Source organism: Pistacia vera, unplaced genomic scaffold (assembly GCF_008641045.1).
Source record: "Pistacia vera cultivar Batoury unplaced genomic scaffold, PisVer_v2 Contig270, whole genome shotgun sequence".
Classification (NCBI taxonomy): Eukaryota; Viridiplantae; Streptophyta; class Magnoliopsida; order Sapindales; family Anacardiaceae; genus Pistacia; species Pistacia vera.
Genome location: NW_022196080.1, coordinates 8694 through 32465, shown reverse-complemented (window position 1 = coordinate 32465; position 23772 = coordinate 8694). Strand labels below are relative to the sequence as shown.

At 35.2% G+C, this 23772-nt stretch overlaps 1 protein-coding gene across 1 annotated transcript; it reads right to left on the bottom strand.

The window, feature by feature from the left end:
* Positions 1 to 18887: 18887 nt before the first annotated feature.
* Positions 18888 to 21244, bottom strand: LOC116133578 (protein CbbX-like). The gene is made up of 7 exons (XM_031419275.1): positions 21043 to 21244; positions 20663 to 20773; positions 20455 to 20553; positions 20272 to 20382; positions 19890 to 20196; positions 19672 to 19811; positions 18888 to 19480 (listed from the first exon to the last, which is right to left on the bottom strand). Exons 1-7 carry the CDS (start codon positions 21181 to 21183, stop codon positions 18947 to 18949), a joined length of 1443 nt encoding a protein of 480 aa, XP_031275135.1. The 5' UTR covers positions 21184 to 21244; the 3' UTR covers positions 18888 to 18946.
* Between the last annotated feature and the right edge of the window lie 2528 nt (positions 21245 to 23772).

Genomic DNA, 23772 nt, shown 5'->3' with positions numbered 1-23772 from the left:
GCACACGAAACACGTATCCTGGACCTCCCTATCCTATCAACCTTTTCAAGGTTCTGAATGCTGTCCAGGTAACTTTGTTTTTTGCCTCCTTGTGAAAATAATGATGTTGTGGAATATCAAAAGATTATTCAGCGCAACACTTGAAGTTTTAGAAAATAAAATGCAAGTGTGAAGAGCTTTTTACATGAAGGAGATGAATACAATTCCATTGCTTCCATTAGTTTTTTGTCATAACATCAGAAAATTGTATCTTAGATTCTAAATCAATCAATGTATAGCAGAAAACTAGCTTGCTAGCTCAAATATTTAGAAATACTAAGCATGCCTGTTTGTACCTGGGCATGATGAGAATTGGAGGTTAAATTATGGTAATATGTGTTTTCTGCAAAATTATGTGATTAAACTTAGATTGGGCTGATTCAGATCTGGATTAGCATCAAATAGCTTTATTTACACTTTATGTTATGTAGGGCAGCTCATGTCTATTGCTTGAAAAGTTAGGTTAAAAAGTGAAACATGGTTTGTTACATGATTACACTTAGCCAGAACCACTTGAGCATATGGTTGATTTAGTATTTGCGACGACTTTACATATTATCAGCCATGATCATACAAATATTTGGTGCTTTTTGGCTTTTAACTTATTATACTTGTTCTGAGTTGGTGCTTGTGACCCTTGGATGAAATTGTTTAAACATTTTTAGTTTATGTTGGAATTATTAATTAATATTAGATTTCGCCTTTTAAGCAGGAAGCACAGCGAGCTGCTGCAAAAGCATATGACATTGCAAAGGTGGACGAAAGAGTGAATAAAGCAGTTGCCACTGCCAATAAAGCAGCCAATTCGGCGAGAGTTGCATCTGTAAAGGCTGTTCAAAATCAAAGGCACCACAGTGACAGTGATGATATGCCGACTCTTGATCCTTAAAAGGCAAATGGTTTCAGAATCATGTTTATGCAATTAACTATAAGCATTTCAGTTTTTCTTTTCATTTTCCTAGAAAAAAGAGTAAACATGAGAGCGCCGAGAAAATGGGATTTTTTCTCCTCTTTCACTACGCTGTTCCTTAGATTTTTGGTGTTAGTTGTTATTTTCTTCGCATTAGCAAGAGGTACATGCTTGGAACCACATTCCGTCATGAGAGTAAGATGGCAGAATGTGGAGCAAGATGGGGTTCCTCTTTTCTAGCCCGAATAACTTGTACATAAGTTGAGAGGTTTGAAAGATGGCACGAAGGTTTATTTGTTGAATATTGGATTATGTATTTGTTTATTTTAATTAGTATTTATAGTTTATTGACTTATTTTGTTTGTTTATGTGTAATTGTGTATTAGTGATTTTGTATTTGTTTATTTTGGTTGGTATTTGTAGTTTTGTATTATATATTATTGTTTGTTTATGTGTTATTTATTTATTTTGGTTCATATTTGTTTATATTCTTAATTGAATTGAATTTAGAGTAGTTCATTTAGGGGGTGTAAATGTAAAAAATTAAAACTGTAGGAATTTTGGGGGTGTAATTGTCATAATTGAAAACTATTAGGGGTGAAAGTAAAAGTAAAATCTGGAGAGAGAAAAAACGGGTCCACCCGCAGGTCCACCCGTACCCGTATAGGGTAGGGCACGGGTCCAAAATATTGGACCCATATAGATCGACCAGTATAAGGACCTTTGACCCGTACCCATTTGACCTGGCCCGTACCCAGCCCACCCACCCGTTTTGCCAGGTCTAGTAGTAAGCAGCTTTAGGTGGGCAATGGTGAGTTGCTTTCAATTACACATACTGGTTTTGCAATTTTACCTTATGTCAATAGAGTTTTGCATCTTAGGAACGTTTTATTTGTTTCTCATATCACAAAAAATTTACTTAGTGTTTCCAAATTAACTAGAGATAATGATGTCTTTATTGAGTTTTTCACTGATCATTGTGTGGTAAAGGACAAGTCTTCCCAAGCAATTCTTCTTCAAGGAGTACTTAAGTCTGGCCTGTATCAGCTTCAAGGTTCAGCCTATTCCACTTCTAATCCTATTGTAGTCTTGGTCCCCTTTGTCAATTCCACGCCAAGTCACTGCCTTGCTTCATTTCCTTATTCCTCTAATAAGGATCCTAGTAATTCTATGAATAAAAAACTTGAGCTTCTTTCAGCTCTCAATAAATGTACTTCAGCTTGTACTCCTACTAAGAGTCAATCTTACAATGAGTGTAAGGATCTTGTTAAACCTAGCAATGTAACCTCTACTGGTGCTACTGCTATTATCAATAAAACTGATACTTATTTTCAAACTTTTCCTATGCAAAAGACTGATCCTATGATTTGGCACAAGCAGCTAGGACATCCTAATAAATATGTACTCACACAAGTTCTTAAACACTTACACATACCATCTAATACAAAAACTGATATTACCTTTTGTCAAGCATGCCAATTTGGCAAAATGCATCAATCTGTCTATCCTAAATCCACATTTCAGGCCACCAAGCCACTTGAGCTAGTATATTCAGACCTTTGGGGACCCTCTCCTATCCCCTCTCTTGAGGGCTTCAGATATTACATTCAATTTTTGGATGATCACACCAGGTTTACCTGACTTTTTCCATTAAAAACCAAATTTGAAACATACTCTTTTTTTTTACACAATTTCACAAGTTAGTTGAAAAACAATTTGTTGCCTCCTTAAAATGTGTCCAAACTGATTAGGGGGGGGGGGGGGGGGGGGGGTGAGTATAGGAGTTCAGTTCCATACCTAAAAGCTCATGGCATTCTCTTTAGACACCCATACCCTCATACTCATCAACAAAATGGGAGAGTAGAGAGAAAACATAGGCAAATTATGAAACAAGGGTTAACTCTTCTTGCTCAAGCATATATGCCTCTTAAATATTGGTGGTAGGCCTTCCAAACAGCTACCTATCCAACAAATAGACTTCCTACACCTATGCTTGACAATATTTCTACATTTCAAAAGTTATTCAAAGTTGTCCCCAACTATTCTGTTATAAGGATCTTTGGCTGTGCTATCTACCCCTTTCTTAGACCCTATAGCCAACACGAATTTAATTTTCATACTTCTAAGTGTACTTTTGTGGGTTACAACCTTAATCATAAAGGATATCAGTGTCTAGCGCCTTCTAGCAAAATATATATTTGTCAAAGTGTTACTTTTGATGAATCAGAATTTTCGTTTCACTCACTCAATTATTCAACACTAAATCCATCATACACTATAAAGAGTTTAGAGTCTTTTCCTTCTTCTTCTGGTCATCCAAATTGGTCCATTCCTTTCTCTATTCTACATATTGTATCTCAGCCCTCATCAACTACTTCAGACTTCAAATGTCTTACTCATATGATCAGTCAAAAACATCAATCTAGGCACCCAATAGATCACAACCAATGGATTCAGTTCCTTTTATATTCCTCACCTGATCAGCATACCTCTAAACTAGTCTCCAGTCCTAGAGTCTCTACTGAACCCTTACTTACACCATCAGCACCAAATACAACTACTCAACCTGGTCAATATTCTACTGACCAATCCTCTAATACTACAACCTCTGCTATCCATTTACCTCCAGAACTCTCCAATTCTTGGTTGTCACCTATCACAATTTCCTCTCAAACCTCTTACGGCACTATCCCCCTTATAGTCCAGTTGCCTTTGTCTGCACCTTCTTTGCCTCTTGCCACAAATACTCACTCCATGCTTACTAGAGCCAAAGCCAAGGCCCACAACATTGCTTTTATTTCTTCTTCATCTCTTGATACTAAATAACCAGTGACTGTATTTGAAGCACTTACACACCTTGCCTGGAAGGCTGCTATGTAGTCAGAATATGATGCTTTGATGTCTAATAAAACCTAGGAACTTGTTCCTGCTTCATCCGAGATACATCTAATTGGGTGCAAATGGGTTTTTAAAATTAAAACCAATCCAGATGGCTCTATTCAGCTGTTTAAGGCTAGGTTAGTGGCCAAAGGATTTCAGCAGACTCCTGCCATTGATTATCTTAAAACTTTCAGTCCCATGGTGAAGTCTCCCACGGTTAGAGTCATATTGAGCTTGGCTGTGAGTTATGGCTAGGATGTACAACAAGTTGACATTAATAATGCCTTCTTGAATGGTGACCTTACAAAAAAAGTCTATATGGTTCAGCCTGAAGGTTTTATGAGTCCTCATCATCCTCATCATGTTTGTCGGCTGACCAAGGCCCTTTATGGTCTCAAATGAACTGGTTTGATAAATTAAAGAAAGCCTTTCTTGGTTGGGGTATGAGAAGGTGATGTATGTTGATGATATATTGTTTACAGACAATGATTCCAGCTTACACTACAAGAAATTTAACATTTAGGGACGAAATATTTAGGAACGAGGTCCGTTTTGTCCCAAAATGGTTATCTTAGGGGACGAAATTATAATTTCGTCACAAAATGTTTAGAACTCAATCTCCTCCGCGCCGACGATGCCATTTGGAGGGAAGGATCAAAATAATATGGAGGGAAATCATTTTGGGATGAAATTTATTATTTCTGGACGAAACATTTTGTAGCTAAACATCTAATTGTTCTAGGACGAAATTTTTAGTCTTAATTGTATACAATTTGGGAAACTTATTAGGGACGAAATATGATTTGTCCTTTATTGTAAAAATACATATTCAGGGACAAAATTTATTATTTTTGGACGAAATATTTTGTAGCTAAAACCCTTTTTTTTCTGGGACGAAATCTTTTTGTCTCTAATGGTACAAAATTTGGAAAACTTATTAGAGACGAAATATGATTTTGTCATAGATTGTGAAAAATAAATTTTTGGGGACGAAAACGCTTGGTTATCCCAGAGTTGTCATTTTAGGAGATGAAATTTTAATTTCATCACAAAATTCTTAGGGTTCAATTTTCCCTTTAGCTCCAACCATGCCATTTGGAGGGAAAGATGAAAATAATATGGAGGGAAATCATTCTAGGACGAAATTTATTATTTCTGGACAAAAAATTTTGTAGCTAAAAACCTATTTTTTCTGGGATGAATTTTTTTGTTGCTAATTGTACAAAATTTGGAAACTTATTAGAGTCAGAATATGATTTCGTCCCTGATTGTGAAAAATGCATTTTTAGGGACAAAATTTGGAAAAGTAATTAACAATTTCATTTGGACAAAATTTGGAAACTTAGTAGGGGTGTTCAAAACCGGTTTCCATATTCTTCTAAACTGGTAACCGAACCGAAAATTTGGTTTTTTATTTTCTTTAAATTGAAACCGAACTGATTTTTCAGATAACTGAAAATTCAGTTCGATTACCGGTTGGGTTCAATTTCTGTATTTTTTTTTTAACACCCCTACTAAGTAAATATAAAAACACCCAATTCCTTTTCTATTTCATTTGAAACAAAACTCAAAGTTGCTTGCCGGTGAATCTCGATCTCCTACTCTGAAATTGATTGAAACCCAAGACAAAAAACTGAAAATTAAGTGCAAATGGTGAATGAGGATCGGCTAAAAATGGTAGGAAGGCGTGGTGGGTACCTTTAAGGATCCTAACATGCTCTAACGGGCCATCATTTTCCTCTTTCTCTTCATTTTGCTCTTTGCTTCACCCACTATAAAAAAATGACCTACAGTAACATTGATCAGTAACACTTTTTTAAAATATGTTACTAATACGTATTTATGGTAGCATTTCTTGTGAAAATGTTATGAATATAATTTTGTAAGTAACACTTCATATTTTTATAACTCATTGTCTATCAATTGATGGAAATGGTTAAACCACTCCTAGGTGATCGAGTGGGGTGATAGGGACTCTTACGTGTATTACTCAAGAGGTCTTGAGTTCGATTCCCCTCAATTGCTAATAGGGTCTGATTAGTCATATATAGTCAGTTATTTGGAATTTGAAATTGTATTGTTATCAATTTGGATGCACATGAAATTAGGAGAAGAAGGAACTTAATGGGGAGGAATGTGATCGAATTAGCTTTTTTAAATTCACTCATTTCAAAGAAGGAAAGGGTTGGATGCCCCCAGAAGTTGAGGCAAAATATGTAAGTGAAATTAATTAGTATTCAATTGATTGTATGTAACAACGTTGTGTTTACTTACGATGATTGGCATTGTTTAACTTAATTTGATGTTTATATTGAATGTCCTAAAATGCAGAATGAAATGATAGAATTGAAGGAAAAAAGTTCATCAGATGACAAACCTTTAACTGCTGATGAAATTTATGATCAAGTGCTTGGAACTCGATCAGGATATATTAAGGGACTTGGGTATGGTCCAAAGCCTAAGAAAAAAGCAGGACCAAGTCTTCAAATTAAGAGACTTGCAGATGCTTTTACAGAATCTGAAGATAGATTTAGAGAATCAGAGGAGATAAATCTCAAATATCAAGAGAAAGTAGATGAACTAACCTTACGCTTAGAACGACAAGAAAAGATGTTTGAGATTTGGCTTGCCGCTGGAAATCATCCACCTGTTCCTTGAAGGTAAAAATCATTAGCAATATGTCTCCCTAATGTTTTATGTTAACTTTATCTTACAAACTTTAGACAAATATATAGTTGAGTAATTGTTAATAATGATTGTTGCAGATTTGTTTGGGATGTGTATACCTAGACGTCCAGCAGCTTAAGCAATTCACTTTTTTGCTTCTTTTGAAATGCAGCTACTATAGGAGTGGTACCTTTTTTGACATCCTAGTAGTGAAGAAAATAGTATATATTTTGACATCCAACTAACAAAAAAAGTGTAGTTATTTTATACTATTAGCTGATACATTCTATATTTTTTGTTTATATGTTAGTTACAGTTGGATGTGTTTATGATACTGTTGGCTTATATATATAATGTTTTGTTATTACTTGGTTATTTGTTGATTTGTAGTAGTATCAATTTGATATTAAGTAACATTTTTCACTTAGTTAAAAAGATGTTTCATATGAATTTTTTGACTTTGAGAATCAATATATTTGTTAATTTTCAATCAGGAGCAAATTCTCGTTATAATTCATCATGAAAGAAAGGATGGAATTTTTCGTCTCTAAATATTGACAGGGATGAAAATTTTTGTCCCCAATTTGGCAACCATTAGGGACAAAATTCTTCATCCCCAATTCATTACAGCACAACCCTAATTCACCATTCCATTAGGGACGAAAATCTACGTGCCTAATTCACCACACCATCTGGGACGAAAATTTTCATCCCTAATTTGCTACACAGACAATGACGAAAAAAATTGTCCCAAATTATCTACACAACCAGGGACGAAAAAATTTCGTCCTTAGTTGTGCTTTTTTGGGGACAAACAATTATTCTTTTGTGGACGAAAAATTTCGTCACAAAATAAGTAATCTTTAGTGACGAAACTGTATTTCGTCCCCAATCGCGTAGCTTTCGAGACGATTCATTTTTCTATGGGCATTACTCTTTGGCAACGTGGCTTTTGGGAATATTTGGTCTGTTATCTTGCATTACGTTTGAGGATGAATATTCCACTTTTTGTGACAAAAATGTTCATCCCTAAATGTTAAATTTCTTGCAGTGTTAGTTCAACAAACTATCACTGATTTAAACACTCAATTTGCTTTAAAAGCATTAGGATCACTCAATTACTGAAAGCTGTGAATAAGTTGAGCCAATTTCTGAAAGCTCCAACTCAATTACATTGGCAAGCCTATAAAAGGTTGCTTAGATATCTCAAGGTACGTCCAATTATGGTCTTTAGTTTTGTCCCAGTCATAGGCTTAATTTGACATGCTATACGGATGTTGATTGGGCCAATAGTGTCCAGGACAAGAGGCCCACCAGTGGTTGCTGTGTTTTTCTTGGAAACAATCTGATTCAGTGGTATTCTAGGAAGTAGAAGGTTGTAGCTTTATCATCCACAGAAGCAGAATATAGGGCTCTTGCACAAGGCTCAACTGAACTTGCTTGGTTTAGCAACCTATTTTCTGAAATTGGACTCATTCTCCCTGAAGTTCCTGTCATCTGGTGTGATAACTAGAGTGCAAGTTCTCTTGCTTGTAATCTAGTTTTTCATGGCAGGACTAAGCACATTGAATTGGATGCTCATTATGTCCATGAACAAGTCACAAACAATAGACTTAAAGTGCAATCTATCCCCACTGAGTATCAAAAGGCTAACATCTTCACCAAAGCACTTTCACTGTCCAGATTTGCAACTCTCCGAGAGAAATTGACTGTCGCACCATCTGTTGAAGTTTGTACAGATACATGATTGATTATGATGGTTCTACACATTCTTGACAAGTTCTTTGATGATTGTTTTGGCTGAAAATATGATTGATTCTAATGGTTCTATAGATTCTTGACAAATTTCCTTGATGATTGTTTTGGCTGGATTTGTTTCAGTTTTTAGACTTCGAGACTTTATTTCTGTTTTTCAAATTTTGAGACTTTGGCTGAAATTGTCTCACCTTGAGAATTTCAGATTTTGCTCTGCTTATATGATTACAATTCAGAATTTTAGGTTTTTTGGCTGAGATGGTTACAAAAAGGTTTAGTAGCTATGAGATTAGCAGACACGATTCAGTCTTGACAAGCTGAAGATTCAACTCTATTTGACCAATAATGTGTTTTTGATAATGAGCTGTTGTTGTTGGTTTAATAAGTGGTTCAATAAGTGTGGTTTATAAAGAATGAGTTGCTTCTGTGGAGGTTTATCAACTGAAGGAATTGAATATGGTAAAGGTTGTACCATTTGCAGGATTCTATTTACGGAAGGATGTTAGGATTTAGTAGTGGACCTGGTTGACTGAGGTAACACAACTCACAGGAAGTCTAGTTTACGGGGGGATGTTAGGATTTAGTAGCTGACTTGGTTTGACTGAGTTGACTTAATAAGCTAAGCTCACTCTGCTCTCTAATCTAGTAGAACTTATTCACTCTGTCCACTGTCCACTTTATATAAATGTATCTTGAAATACATTTTGTTTATTAATGAAAAGATCAAGTCCAATTCTCGCAAGTCTCTTTTATCCTCTTCCTTTTTCTTTTCTTTTGAATATTCGTCTTACCTAAATATAATGATTACCACCACCATTGTATTGATGATGGTTGTATGAATGCTGGTTGTTGTGTGGCTGAGAGAATGAGCCTTCATGATACAAACTAGATTGTTGTGATGGATAACCAATAGGATTCTAAGGCATACCAGTGAAAGCAGAGTTATACCTATGATAACAGTGCCCAGCTGAATGTCCTGCTTTATTACACAACTTACATATTAGTTTTCCTTTTACAGTATTGCGTCCTCTTCCTTTGCCATATGACACTCCTCCAAAAATAGGTGGTTTGTTGCTATACAAGGGCTAATTGTAGGTTTGCGGGATAGTTTGAGAACCAGGTATTATAGGATACTGAGGGTAATGGGGATTGCCAAGAGACATCAGAGTGGGAGGTGTTGTATAACATGGTCCAGTCATTTTGTCAGATTGTGGACTAACTAGGTCTAGTTTGGAGGAATTGTTTGTGATGTTATTTGAACAATTAGGATCACTCAGGGAATTGCCAGTAGAAGCTATGTGTGCTGAACAATTGTATAAATCAACAGTATTGAACTTTTCAAGTCTAAGTTCATATTTTTGCAATAAAAATATGGCTTCTTGCAAGGTAATAGAGTCGAACTTTGACTCAATTTTTGAAGTTAAGTTCATTACAACAGCATTGAAGTTAAGTTCACTACAACAGCATTGAAGTTAAGTTCACTACAACAGCATTGAATTCAAGACCAAGCCCATCTAAAATATATTGTAGTAAATCTTCATTCGTAATTATCATCCCACTAGCAGATAGACTTTCTAAAATTTCCTTCATTTTTTTGACATAATCTCCTAAATATAAATTTCCTTTTTGTGTTGTCTGAAGTAAATTTTTGAGGTGTAATGTTCTAGCCTTTGAGTTAGTAATGAACTCATGTTCTAACGCAAACCATATTTCAGTGGAGCTTCTGCATTTTGACACATACCTAAATATACTTTCCAAAATTGATGTCAATAACCAACTTACTAAGAACTTATCAGTTCTTTTCCATATTGTGTAAGCAAGATTTAATTGCTCATTTACTGAAACACTACTTGCCCTAACTTTACCACTCGATTGACCTAAGTCATGATCAATTGCTGAATAAGAAATTATAAGAGGCGAGGGGCAAGAAATCCTACCAAGAAGATGATCTTCAAGCTCGTGAGAGCCAATTGTGGACAGCACCTGAGAGCTCCAAAATCGGTAATTGCTTTGGGTGAGTTTCGGATTGATGACTTGAAGACTGGTAGCTAGAGTTGGTGTAGTTCGATTTGTTGATTGCTTCAACATCGGGTTTGAGTTGTTGAGTGCATTGGAGGATTTACCAAAATTCACCATTGACGCAAGTTAAGGCTCTGATACCAAGATAAAGAGTAATTGTAAGCTAAAAAACAAAGAACTATGAGAACAGAGAAAACGTGAACTTTACTGAGGTTTGTTATAGTTGTGAATTAGTTACAAAGAAGAAGAACAAAGTCAACATATATACACTCTTCACTTATTCAGTAGCTTTTACACTTTAAACGACAGCGCATTGGGAGTTTATTGACTTTAAACTTTAATGAAACGACAAGACTTTATCATTTTGACAATAATGATTGAAACAGTAGCACTTCGCTTCTCATAGGAACTTTGGCACTTGTCATCTGCTCAACAAATGCGAGTGTCATATCTTTGAGAAGTAGAAAACAGTTAGAGGCACCATCTAGGAAGAAAGCGTCTGATGCAATCATTGAGGAGGAAATAGAGAAAGAGGAAAAAATTTCTCCACCTAAGGTGACTTCTGATCCTTTTGTTGTAATTAAAGTTAACCCCCTTCCTTTTCCATCTAGGTGTGCAAAGTCCAAGAAGGAGGAGCAAGAGACGAAAATTCTAGAGACGTTCCGCAAGGTAGAGGTAAATATACCTTTATTAGATACAATCAAGCAAATGCCAAGGTACGCTAAATTTCTTAAAGAATTGTCCACAAATAAGCGAAAATTAAGGGATGATGAGAAGGTAAGTATGGGGGAGAATGTGTCAGCAGTTCTTCAAAGGAAGCTGCCCCCTAAGTGCAAAGATCCAGGTATGTTCACCATTCCATGCAAAATAGGTAATACCAAATTTGAAAAGGCCATGCCAGATTTAGGAGCATCTATTAATGTCATACCAAAATCTATTTATGCTTCCTTAAATTTAGGATCATTGAAAAGTATTGGTGTTATTATACAATTAGCTGATCGTACTAATGCTTACCTTAAAGGGATGATTGAGGATGTGTTAGTGCAGGTAAATGAGTTAGTATTTCCCACATATTTTTATATTGTGGATGTGGATGATGATAGTTCCCCTAACCTTGCACCTATATTATTGAGGAGATCATTTTTTTAAACAGCAAGAACTATGATTAATGTGCACGAGGGTACCTTAACAATGGAGTTTGATGGTGAAAAGATTCGGTTCAATATTTGTAAAGCTATGAGGTACCCCAGTGATTTACATTTTGTTTATGCAATTAATGTTACTGATTCTTTGGCACAGGAAGTTTTTGAGTTGACAAACAGGGAGAATTTGGAGGTGGCAATTAACAAACATCTTGAGTTAGAGACAAAAGGAGAGATTGAGCTAAATGAGGAATTGAAAGAGACTATAGCTGCATTACTCTCTTTAGTAGTGATTCCCGACAAGTATGTAGTCTTGTCTATTTAATTACCTATTGCTCACAAGAAACTTTTACCTTCTATCGTGTAGGCCCCTATTTTGGAATTAAAGCCTTTGCCTATCCATTTGAAATATGCGTATCTAGAAGAGAATGAGACGTTACTAGTAATCATTGCCAAGAACTTGACTCAAGCCTAGAAGAATAAGTTGATTTGGGTGCTAAAGGGAAGATAAAACGACGATTGGTTGGACAATTGCAAGCATTAAAGGGATAAGTCTTACCATCTTTATGCATCACATTTTGTTGGAAGAAAGAGTAGGGAAGCTCGGTGCAGGTTGAACCCCCTAACAGATACAAAGTTTAATCCTTCGCAAGTGCATGAGTCACAATCGCAGCATAGTGCACAAGTAATGTTTGATCCCACAGAGATTGGAAGTACTCTCGTGATCCTAGAAACTATGCTTGATAAAAGCAACAAGAAATGAAATAAAGAAAACATATAAGCGACATTAAAGTAAATCTAAATCTAACTATCTACAATTAATCCTAAGGCTCTAAGTCCATCACAATTATCAGGCTATGTGTTCATCATCAAATTATTGTTCTCTTCTCTCCATTCTAGGGTTCGTACATCATCGGGTTCAACCTAGTACTTTCATCATCTAAAATAGCTAGTGGCATATAGCCTAGTCTAAATAACGAAGGAACCAATTCGTATAAACACAAATCATCCATTCACAGAGCTAATCAGGATAAGCACAGGGTCTCTCGTTTCTAAGGTATTACCACAGCCATTCGAATTAACCTAGTATTTCCGTCAACTAAACTAGCTAGTGGTGTGTAGCCTAGTCTAATTACAAAAACCCATTAAGCACAAGACGATCTTAAAGACACTCAGGCAGGGCTACAATTCTATCATTCCATACCTAATCTTGTCTCATAAAATCAATTAACTAACATCAATGTTGATCGAGCCCTAATATCAACTAATGATTGAATTAAATGCAATGAATGTATCTAGAATATAGTTGAATGGATCAAACAAATAGAATAACAATAAAACACAAGCCTTCAATTAGATTACATCAAATCTCTAGAAAACAAACTACAACATAAAAGAAAAGAAATTATTACACCGATAACCATAACCGTGAAGAACAAGGGATGAGGAGAGGAAGAGTACCTCCTCTCCTCTCCAAGCTCCACCTTTCCAAGAAGCCCCAAATTTATTCTCTCCAAAAAAGTGTATATTCCTAAAAACAAAATATACTGCCCTTTATATAGTTTTTACAATGAGTGGCAATTTAGTAAATACTGGTAACTTAAATTAGGGTTGGAAATGCAATATTTTTTCATTTTGGGCGACTTGCACCACGATGCGGTTGAATTGTGTTGCGGCACATTTCCAAGCGATTTATGCTTCGACAAAACCCGTACCATGCTGCGGCACAGTTGAATGTGCTATAGCACCACTGTAACGCCCCACCTGAGGTACGTAGGTATTGTTTCCTCTTTCGCTCTTATTTGAGTTGGTTTTTTTGGTATTATTGTTTGATTGAGTGTTGTGTTGAATGCTTGCCCTGAAATTGGTTGAAAATAGAAGAAGTTTAGTGTGCCAAGCTTCGCCGGGGCGAAGGAGAATCTTCGCCGCGGCGAAGATGTGTTGAAACCACGGGGAAACTCTCTGGACAGTTTCGCCGCGGCGACAGGCCGATTAAAATGTTTGTTAAGTTTTAGATATTTTCTTCCCTAAGGGCAATTTGACCATTCTACCCCTAATTAGCAGGAAAAGTGGGGAGTTAATTGTAAGGATTTTTCATGGAGAATATGTTGATATGGGGGTGAGTTTGTAATGAATCAAAGGATATAGATGGAATTCCCAAAGAAGAGTAAGGGCAAAATGGGAATGCTTGGGTATAAATTTCATTAAAAGGAATTAAGAGTTAGCAAACCCCTCATTCTTCTTCTCAAAAACGCAACTCTCCATTCTTGTTCCTCTCAACTTCTCTTTCTTTTGATCAAGGAGTTCCAAGGGGTTTTTGAAGTGATTTGGGGTAGAAAATCAACCTAAGGCTTCCTAAGGTAAGGATTCTTACTTTGGTTGTGAAACTTTGTGAGTTTTAGCTTATATTGAAGTTTGAGGGTTTTTGTTCTTTTGGTTAAGAGTAGAGGAAAAGTCAAGCAAACCAAGTGAAAGGAAGAGTTGGTGAAGTCTCTCCATAACAAGGTAAGTGAATCCCAACCCAAGTTGAGATTTAAGAATTTTCTTGATTAGGGTTTTGATAGAAATGATGTATGTATGTAATATACATGTGATATGCCATGTATGGAGGTTTAAATAGAGATTTCTATGCTTTGTGAATGTTTAGACCTTGCAAATATGAGAAATGAGTTGTTGGGTTGGAAAGGTAGTTTGAGATGAAATTGAAGGGGTATTGTGGATCCCTTTTTGGAAGTGCTTTCTTTGACAGGTTTTATAGTTATGTGAAGGGGTTTCTCCCCATTTTGGATGGTTAGAGAAAGATTTAGAATCATTGCTATAGTAGAGTTTTATGATGCACTTGAGTTGTTTGATGAAATGCCTAGTAGAGGTTTGAGTATGAGTAATGAACCTTAATTCTTGCAACATTGCATGTTGGCATTTCATAAGTGCATTAGTGGAGATGAACCATCCATATGCATCATTTATGCATTGAAAAATGACCTAAGAAAGAGTAGGAAACTTTGTGTATGGAATCACTCTATGAGTAGAGAGCTTGGTGGATGCAACTACTCTAAGGGAAGAGAGAATGAGAAATGCTAGAATAGAGTGAATTAGAAGAGTAGTAGAGATGGGTTGATGCTTTGTGATCATCACCCGATAGTTATGAGAATCGGGTTGGTGCTTTGTGATCACTACCCGGATAGCCCTTAGAGATGGGTCGATGCTTTGTGATCGTCACCCGATAAGTATTAGACACGGATGGATGCTTTGTGACCACCACCCGGTTAGTTAATAGATAAGTAGGTTGATGCTTTGTGATCATCATCCGACATTTAGTAGGAGTGGGTTGATGCTTTGTGACCATCACCCGATAGTGACTAGAGACGGGTTAATGCTTGGTGATCGTTACCCAAAAGTCATGAGGTACGGGTAGGTGCTAGGTGATCTCCACCCGATAGTTAGGAAAACCGAGTTGGCGCTTTGTGATCCCCACTCGGTAGTCACTAAGAACGGGTTGGTACTGTGTGAATTCCACCCGATAGTCATAGAGAGTGAGATGGTGCTGTGTGAACGCCATCCGGCCGTACCTCCGGTAAGATGAGGCCATGATGTTATTAGAAACAGAAATGGTATAAGGAAAGAATTAAGAGTTATACATACGGGGACAGACAGATAGAGGGTTTTACTTACTGAGCATTATTTTGTGCTCACCCCGTTATTTTCCTTTGTGGATGCAGGATCTAGGTGATGATGCAATCGGAGAGGCGTCGGCAAGTGAAGAGAAATAGCTACACTGTTTCCCCTGTTTTGTCTTTTAAAATGAATTTTTGTAAACAGTACTCTTTGTATATAAAAGACATATGATTTATAATGAAAAGAAAGTTTTGGGCCCAATTTTATATTGTTATTATGCATGCATTGTACTAGTTTCCAGCTGTTGTTACAACCACATAGATTTCGTTAATTTGTGCTACAGTGTTGTCAATCTTCGCTGCAACACAAGTTGCATTGATTTGTGCCGCAGTGCAAGAAATCGTGCTATGGCACGATTTGCAATTTACTCTTTTTCTTCATGCCTTAATTTATCCGCACTCGAATGGATCTAGGATGTCCGAACACCAACACAAGCACGAATAATCCATCTTTTTGCACCTAAACACACACAACACCCGTGATTCTGAAAGATAATGAAACATACAAGGAATCTCATCATAAATCGTGCATTAAACCTTAAATTCCTTATAGTTTCACCCCTGAATCACTAAATAAATTTGCATTTCCAACACTCATCACAACCCCCAATCAGCTTATTACTAGTCCTTAGCAATAAAAGCGATATAAAAAAAAATCTAACATAACTAAACTATCCTAAACCACTTCCGTAGGTTATCACGATTATATTTAGTATATGCAATAGGCCTTTAAACCCCTACGTCCTCTTAGTGGATGAGTTATAGTCGCGTGAGGGTTTTCAGCGATGATACCCACAAACATCCTACAAGTCCTAACACACATATATACAAAATAAAGATTTCCTGGATTAAGCAATATATGTCTCATACAAAGCATACACATATAGCATAAAGAATAAGTAATGATTAACCCCAATTTAGGAACACACCAAACATCAGTTTCATCTTCATTCTTAACTCTCTCCACACAGTCATACCACAAACCGTCAATCCTAGCCTTAGTGGAAATCTCATATGCAGCTTCCATACCCGAAAATACTTGGACCAATTGGCTTGAGTTTGGTCTTGTAAACTTGAATTGAAAATTCGAACTCGCCCCAGTTCTATGGGCTTGATTAGTTTCTTGTCCCTGGTGGGCCGTTCCTTGAGATTTCTACTTTGGGCTTGGTTGGGTAAGGCCATCCAAAGTTGTTGTGGATTCGGTTTGGGCTCCTAAATGTGAGCCATCCAGATCCTTTTTCCTGTCCTGGTTGATTTTTGCTTCAGTTCATCCAAGTTATTGAGGTAAAGTTATATATTTGACTGTAACGCCCCACTTGAGGTATGTAGCTAATTTACGTTGCTTTGCTTGAATCTTTATTGTTTTGCTCTTAATTGAGTTGTGATATTGTTAATAATGTTTGGTTGGCCCTTGGTTGAATGGATATTGTGAGCTGGTTGAGTGGTTGCCCTAAAATTTGTAAAGGCTTGGCAAATGTTTGTGTTACAGACTTCGCTGGGGCGAAGAAGAAGCTTCGCCGCGGTGATGAAGTCCTGCAACCTACGGTGTAGGTTCTATAAATTTTCGCCAGGTTTCTTCGCCGCGGCGAAGGGCTTGACAAAATGTGTATTGAGTTTCTAGAGAATTCTTCCTTTGGGGCACAATGATCATTCTACCCCTAATTAGTAGGAAAAGTAGGGAGTGGAATGCAAGGAAATTACATGGAGAATAGGTTAGTATGGGGGTGTGAGTGTAATGAATCAAAGGATATAGATGAAATTTTTCAAGGAAGAGCAAGGGCAAATTGGGAAAGGATGGTTATCTTATGAGCTAAAAAGGGTTAAGTGAAATAAACCCTCCATTTCATTCATTTCCACCGCCATACCCATTCTCTAAATTCTCTCAAGTTTCCTTTCAATTGTTCCAAGATTTCTAAGGGGTTTAAGAGAGCTTTTGAGTAATTTTGAGTAGAGATATCATCTAAAGCATCCTAAGGTAAGGATTCTTGCTTTAGATGTGAGTTTGCTTATGGTTATATTGAAGTCTTATATGGTTGTTGTTGTTGTTGTTGTTGTGTTGAGTTGTAGAGAAAAGACAAGACAACAAGGAAAAGGAAAAGTGCTAGAGAAGTCACTTTTTCACAAGGTAAGTAAATCCAACCAAGTTGAGTTTTGAATAAGCTTTTGAGTAGAGATTTAGAGATTGAGTAGATATGTATGCATGTATAAATATGTATTATGCTTGTTGAGGAATTGAGTTGAGATGAGTAGCTATTTGGTGGTTGTTGGATACACTTCATGTATGAGAAGTGTTTTAATATGTATTGAGAAAGGGAAATTGAGATGAAGTTTGAGAGATGTTGTGTAAACCTATTTGGAAGTGTTTTTCTTGACAGGGATTATGGTTATATGAGGGAATTTTCTCCCACTTTGGATGGCTAGAGAGTGCAGTAGAGTAGTAATTATAGTAGAGTTTTTGTATGCATATGAATTGTTTGATGAAATGTCTAAGAGACATATGAGCATGTGTTGTGAACTTTAATTCTTGCAACATTGCATATTGGCATTTCCTAATTGCATTAATGAGCATAAACCACCCATGTGCATTAATTGTGTATTCGGTAATAGCTTGAGAGAGAGTAGAGACTTTTGAGTATAAGTTACACTATGAGTGCTAGTTTGAGAAAGAGTAGAGAATGTTGAGAATAAGCAAGTCTGCTAGTAAAGAGAAAGAGAGATTTAACACTAGAGAATAAAAGAGAGAAAAGTGCTAAAGAAAAGAATAGAGTAGGTTATGCGATAGGGAACCTGTGAGTAATGGGTAGAGTATTCCCGCATGTACGCCGCATTGAGAGAGCGACATGAGTATGAGAGAGAGAAGTGGTGTAGCCCGCGAGAGTGCATGCGGATGAGGGCTATACCCGAGAGTACCCGAGAGTTAGATTATATACTCACATGGCCAAGGGTTCCGAATCCATGCATAACCGAGTCCGATCGGCTAGATTGAGTAGAAGTCACGGATAGTGGGAGCAAGTCCCGGCCGTGCCTCCGGTAAGATGAGGTCGTGACTTACAAAAGAGAGTAAATGAGAATTGTAAGGAAAGAATTAGAGAGAGTTACGGAGATAGATGAGTAGAGGATTTATTTACTGAGCATTAGTTATGCTCATCCCGTTGTTTCCTATGTTTTTGCAGGATCTAGGTGAGGATACAGTCGGATGGACGTCAGCAAGCAAAGGGATATGGCTACACTGTCCACCTTGTTTTTGGATACTTTTGTACATGATACAACTTTTTGTATAAAGAGTGTATATGTTTAATGAAAGAAAAAAATTTGGGCCCAACTTTTATGCTATCTTACATGTATTTTTACCATGTATATTTTAAAGAAATATGAGTAGAATAGAGTCGTTACATTGACCTTGTTTGGTTATCTAATCCAGACGTCCATGCGTCTCACAGATTGAAGCAAAACTTAATACTAGAGTGCGTTGATTAACGGAAGCTTGATTACGAAAGGGGCTCTGATACCATGTCAAAATTGAGAGGGCAAGAGAGACAATTGAAAAGAGTCGGAGTATGCCTAAGAGATACATTGAGAATAAAGAATTGTATTCAATTGAATTGCATTTTAATGTATTCATACCATCTGTTTATACAAATGTGCAATTACTATGTAATGAAAAATAATCTCACAATGATGTTTGTAATCTCTCTAAGTAAGGAACTAGAATATGATCAACATAATCTCACAATAATGTTTATAATTAATCTCTCTAAGTAAGAAAATAGAATATCAACATTCTATATTTGCATATTCCATATCTGCATGTCAACAATACACAAGCTAAAACACACCAAGGCACAATAACATTCAAACATCTATTCGGGTAAAAACCTCATAATAGCTTCAAAATCCTCTAATTTGATCGTAAGCAATTCATCACTCTCTGCACAATCATCACGAATCCTAAGATCTAGATTCCCCTTAGCATTATTTAACATTATCTCCACTAAACCTCCATTCATTTTCATACGCTGCTTTTCCGTTGTTGCTATCTTTATTAGTTTTGTAATGGCATCTACACTGCAAGAAGAATGTAATTTAAACCCATGTAACAAGCTATCTTTCGCTTGACTATTCATTTTGATATGGAGAACATTAGCTAATTCTTCACAACTCAGATCTTCAAACTCAAAAATTTTTGTAACCCTTCTTCTGAAACCTTCATTAGAAGATATTACACGTTGCATTGGTTCATTGTAGCCAGCAAATATGACTAATACTTTTCCATCATCCATACTAGACATGATCTCTTCCAAGGCTTCTAACCCATAGTCACAAGGACTTCTGTCCTCCGGCATTAGTCGATACGCTTCATCCACAAAAAGAATACCTCCCTCGGCTTCTTTGATCTGTGCATAATTTTTTTCTTTTTTGGTTAAAATAAACCATACATTATTCTAATATATGTTTCTAAGAAATTATGCATTTTGAAATATAAAAGGCAAAGAGAGGATATAAGTCCATCAAATTATATACATTTTTTTAATTAATAAATATCTTGCATTGTCGAACATATGATATGGAAAGCAAGGTGGGGTACCTTCTTCCTAGTCTTATATCCAGTGTCACCAACATATTCACCAACTAAATCTGTCCGTTGAACTTCTTTCACTTTGTCAGTTTGCAAAATTCCCACACCATGGAGTAGTCTTCCAAGGATTCGAGCCACCATAGTCTTACCTATCCAACATGAAAAAATCAAATATTCAGCAGCAAATTTAACTGATAAAGTAAAGATAAAGTAAGCAGCAATTTAACCTGTTCCAGGATTTCCTAGAAATGCCATGTGAGGAAGTCTTCCAGAAGTGCTGATTTCCAGTCCAACGGCCTTGCGCCTGTTATTCATAAGAATGCCCTTTGCCCATTTCCGAAGTTGCATCTTGAGTTCATCCAGACCCACGATATTTGATAGCTCTTTTTCGAGGGCATCCATCCTTCCGTTTTGCTCACTACATGCTTCAAGTAACTTTGTTTTTCGTTGCTCTTGTTGATGAGAGAGTAATAAATCACGCAACTTCCTACTTTCTTGGATTTTTGAAAGGTGATCTAACGGAGTCATGCCCTCCTGCATTCAAAGTTACTTAAATTACTGCTATTTAGCAAGAAATAAATTTATTATTTTAGAATCTGAAATACATACATCGTCTGCAGCATCACAATCAGCATTATTCTCGAGCAATGTCTCGACAATTGAACAGTCTTCAGCTCGACTTGAATGACAAACAGAAAGATTTAATGGTGTCACTCCATACTGCATGTAGAAATGGGAAAAAATTGAAAGTCTGTCACATTTTTCAGGAAAATTAGTACAGTTAGAAAGCACCTTTGTTTTGGCTTCAACTAGAGCACCATGAGCAAGAAGTAATCGTGCAGCTTCATTGCATCCATTCGTGGCTGCCACATGCAATGGAGTTTCTCCATACTGCAAAACACAGATGTTTTTTTTCCTTTTTTCTAATTAAGCAATCATATTTTTTGCTTTATAGTGCTTAGCTATATTTCTCTCCGGAAAATTAATAAAGATCATATACCACATTTTTCGCTTCCAAGTCAACTTTATCATCCCCTTTCCATTCAAGCAGAAATTTCACTATTTCTGTCTTCTTGTTACTTGCAGATACATGAAGGGGTGTCTCCAACATCTGCACTTAAGCCAAAATGAATACATAAATTGCAAGATAAACACACTCAACTTAATTGTACTTTAATTAATTAATTTGCAAAGAAACTTAATTTGACAAAATCTTTTCTTCTTTTCTTAATAAATTTTTGTTTTTTGTCCAAAACCCTTTAATATTTACAACCATTTACTTAAAAACCCCCTCTAAAGAATCAACTGACAAAATCTAATTCTTTCTTATATATTTCATTAATTAAAAAATAATACTAAAAAAATAAAAATTAATCTTACAAATGGATTTCTTTCATTGAGAAGAGCTGGATTATCCTGAAGTAGCTTCTGAAACCCATCAATATCCCCCAACTGAGCACAGTCATGAATGGTTTTAAGTTTCTCAGATTCTGATGGTTGTTTATCCTGACCATTCTCCATTTCTGTTTGTCTTGCCTGTTGATGATTTAGGAGATTAAAGAGAACAAAATAAAACAAAGAAAAAACAAAAAGAGATTTGGAATGTTCACTTGATGAAGTTATATTTCCTTTTTATAAGCATCTATATGCTCATTTATTTTGCTTAAAATGTCAGCATGGAATATTATAGAATCTTCAATGAAGTTTCGTTAGCTTTCAGGTACTTCTTCCTCTCTTTCTCACCAATAATATTTGTATCTCCAATGTCTATTTTTCTTGATTGACTTGACTTATGTGTTTATCATCTGTTGAAGAAATATGAATCAACCTAATGCTGCTTTCTTTTTATTTCTGAAAAGAAACGCTTATATATATATATTCGGTTTGATATAGAATTTACATATAAGTTTTTTTTTCTCCAAAATAACGGATAAAATAATCTTATAAAAGTGCATTTTGTTGAAATGAGTTAATAAATGCATATATCCATGCAAGCAGTGGCAGAGTCAAGAATTCAAGTGAAAGGAGTGATTTCTCAAGAAATGATATAATTTATAATTTTCAACATAATTATAAACATTAAAAGTTTAATAATTATTGATATTTATTCTCCAATGTAATTGTAATTATTTCGACGCATTTTAATGTTTTCAAAATAATTATTGTCAATATTGTTAAGAAAATCAAATAAAAGAAATGATACTAACTTTAAAAATAAAAAATAAAAAAACCATAAAAAATCTTAATATCGTAAAAGTAAATTAAATTAAAAACCATTTAGGATTGAATTCCTAAAATAATAACAATTTGTCCTACTTCAAAACCAAAATTTATTAAGTTTAGAAAAAAAGAAAAATTATTTGCCTACAATATTTTCACATGTAATGAGGTGATGTAAATTTCTATAGCATGGTCTTATTTAGTTATATTCTAACTATCTTATTTATTTTGTTTTTGGACATTATTACTGTATTGGATAATTTAAAAATATATATACACTATTTAGGGTGCAAGTATAAATTTTATAATACTATCCATCTCAGTAAATATAAAAATAGTTAAAAAAAAAAATTCATCTACAGTATAATAAAAATTTATTAATTTGTGATATTGATGATATGGTACTATCTTAGATTCTAAATTTTTCTCTTTATCTTATACTTATCTTATTTTACTTTTACTATTAATTATTTGATTCAGCAATCTAATGTGAAAAGGTATATGAATACAGTTAATCTGCAAAATTAATGGCATTGATTAATTGGAAATTTAACTATTTCTTTCTTTCACTCTTATATATATATATATATATATGTAGCAATTTCTAAGAAAACTCTTTGAAGTTTCACGACTTCCGATTACTTTACTTTTTCACACTCTTCAATGATTTTATTTATGCCACGCAGACGCATGTGATCAAGGAAACCATGTGATAATTATCGTACTTTATGTCTACTTTCATCCCTATTTTTTCATTGTTGCCTTGCCTTTTTCTACTTTATTTTGTTCATCTCTTTTTCCCGGAAGATGTCCTGCATGCCTAAAATTATTAAACTCTGAATCTTAAGGGTTAGGTGAGAGTAACCCTTAAGATTTACGTTAGTATACCATTTCTTTAACTTGTTTGAGACGAGTTTTTTGAGATAAATAAAATAAGTGATGATTTTAAGGGGTGTTATCGCTGTGGAGATAATTAATTTCTTTTTTTGTACTCTTTTTGTTTTTTTCAGACAAATATGTTGAATTTGTTTTAATTTTTCGCTTTTTTCAATCATTTTAAATATTTTCAGAAAAACAGAAACCAGATACAACAAATTCATAAGAGAACACAGCCCACTTAGACTATTCACAATAATCCATACAAATTCATCTGGTATGTGAGAGATTCATTCATCAATTCATTGAATGAATCAAGGAATAGTGCGTAGATAAATCAATCAATCAATGTTACAATGAAATCCTTGGTTTAAAAATTTTGTTAGACTGCAATGAGTTCTGACATGAAAATTGGTTTTTAATTCATAAAGAGTTGAAACGAAAGAAGATCACAGAACAATTGCATGATCACCAGCCACCTGCTTCAGAATCACAAGGTAGGTGATTACATAGATTAAACAAATTAGTGGTTAAATATATTAAAAAAAGAAAAAAAGTAAAGAACATGACTGATGGAGGACCTGATAGAGAATCTAAGATAGGCCATTAGCGGTGGAGATGGTAACAATATATTTTAATAAGTTTAGTTTGTTTGAACTTAAATTACGGTTCTCACTTCAATAACACTCTTGTGAATGCAGATTTTCTTGTTGATGCTTTGGACTATGCAATTTAAAGGTTGTGAGAGTATTAGTCTCTTAAGAGCCTGGGAAAATCATGTAACTCTTTGAAGAGCTTATTTTCAATAATATGAAGCAAGTTTCCACAAATTTCAGCTCATTTTGAGAAGGATGAATTGTACCTTATCTAACTAACTTCCTAGCTGGGTTATCAGAAATTTTATAAATTTTATAGAGTATTATTGACAATAAGAATTTACTATTAATTAAGAATTTTTTGTATTCGTATAAAAAACCAAATATTTTGGCTTTTTGATTATATATGATAAGTGGA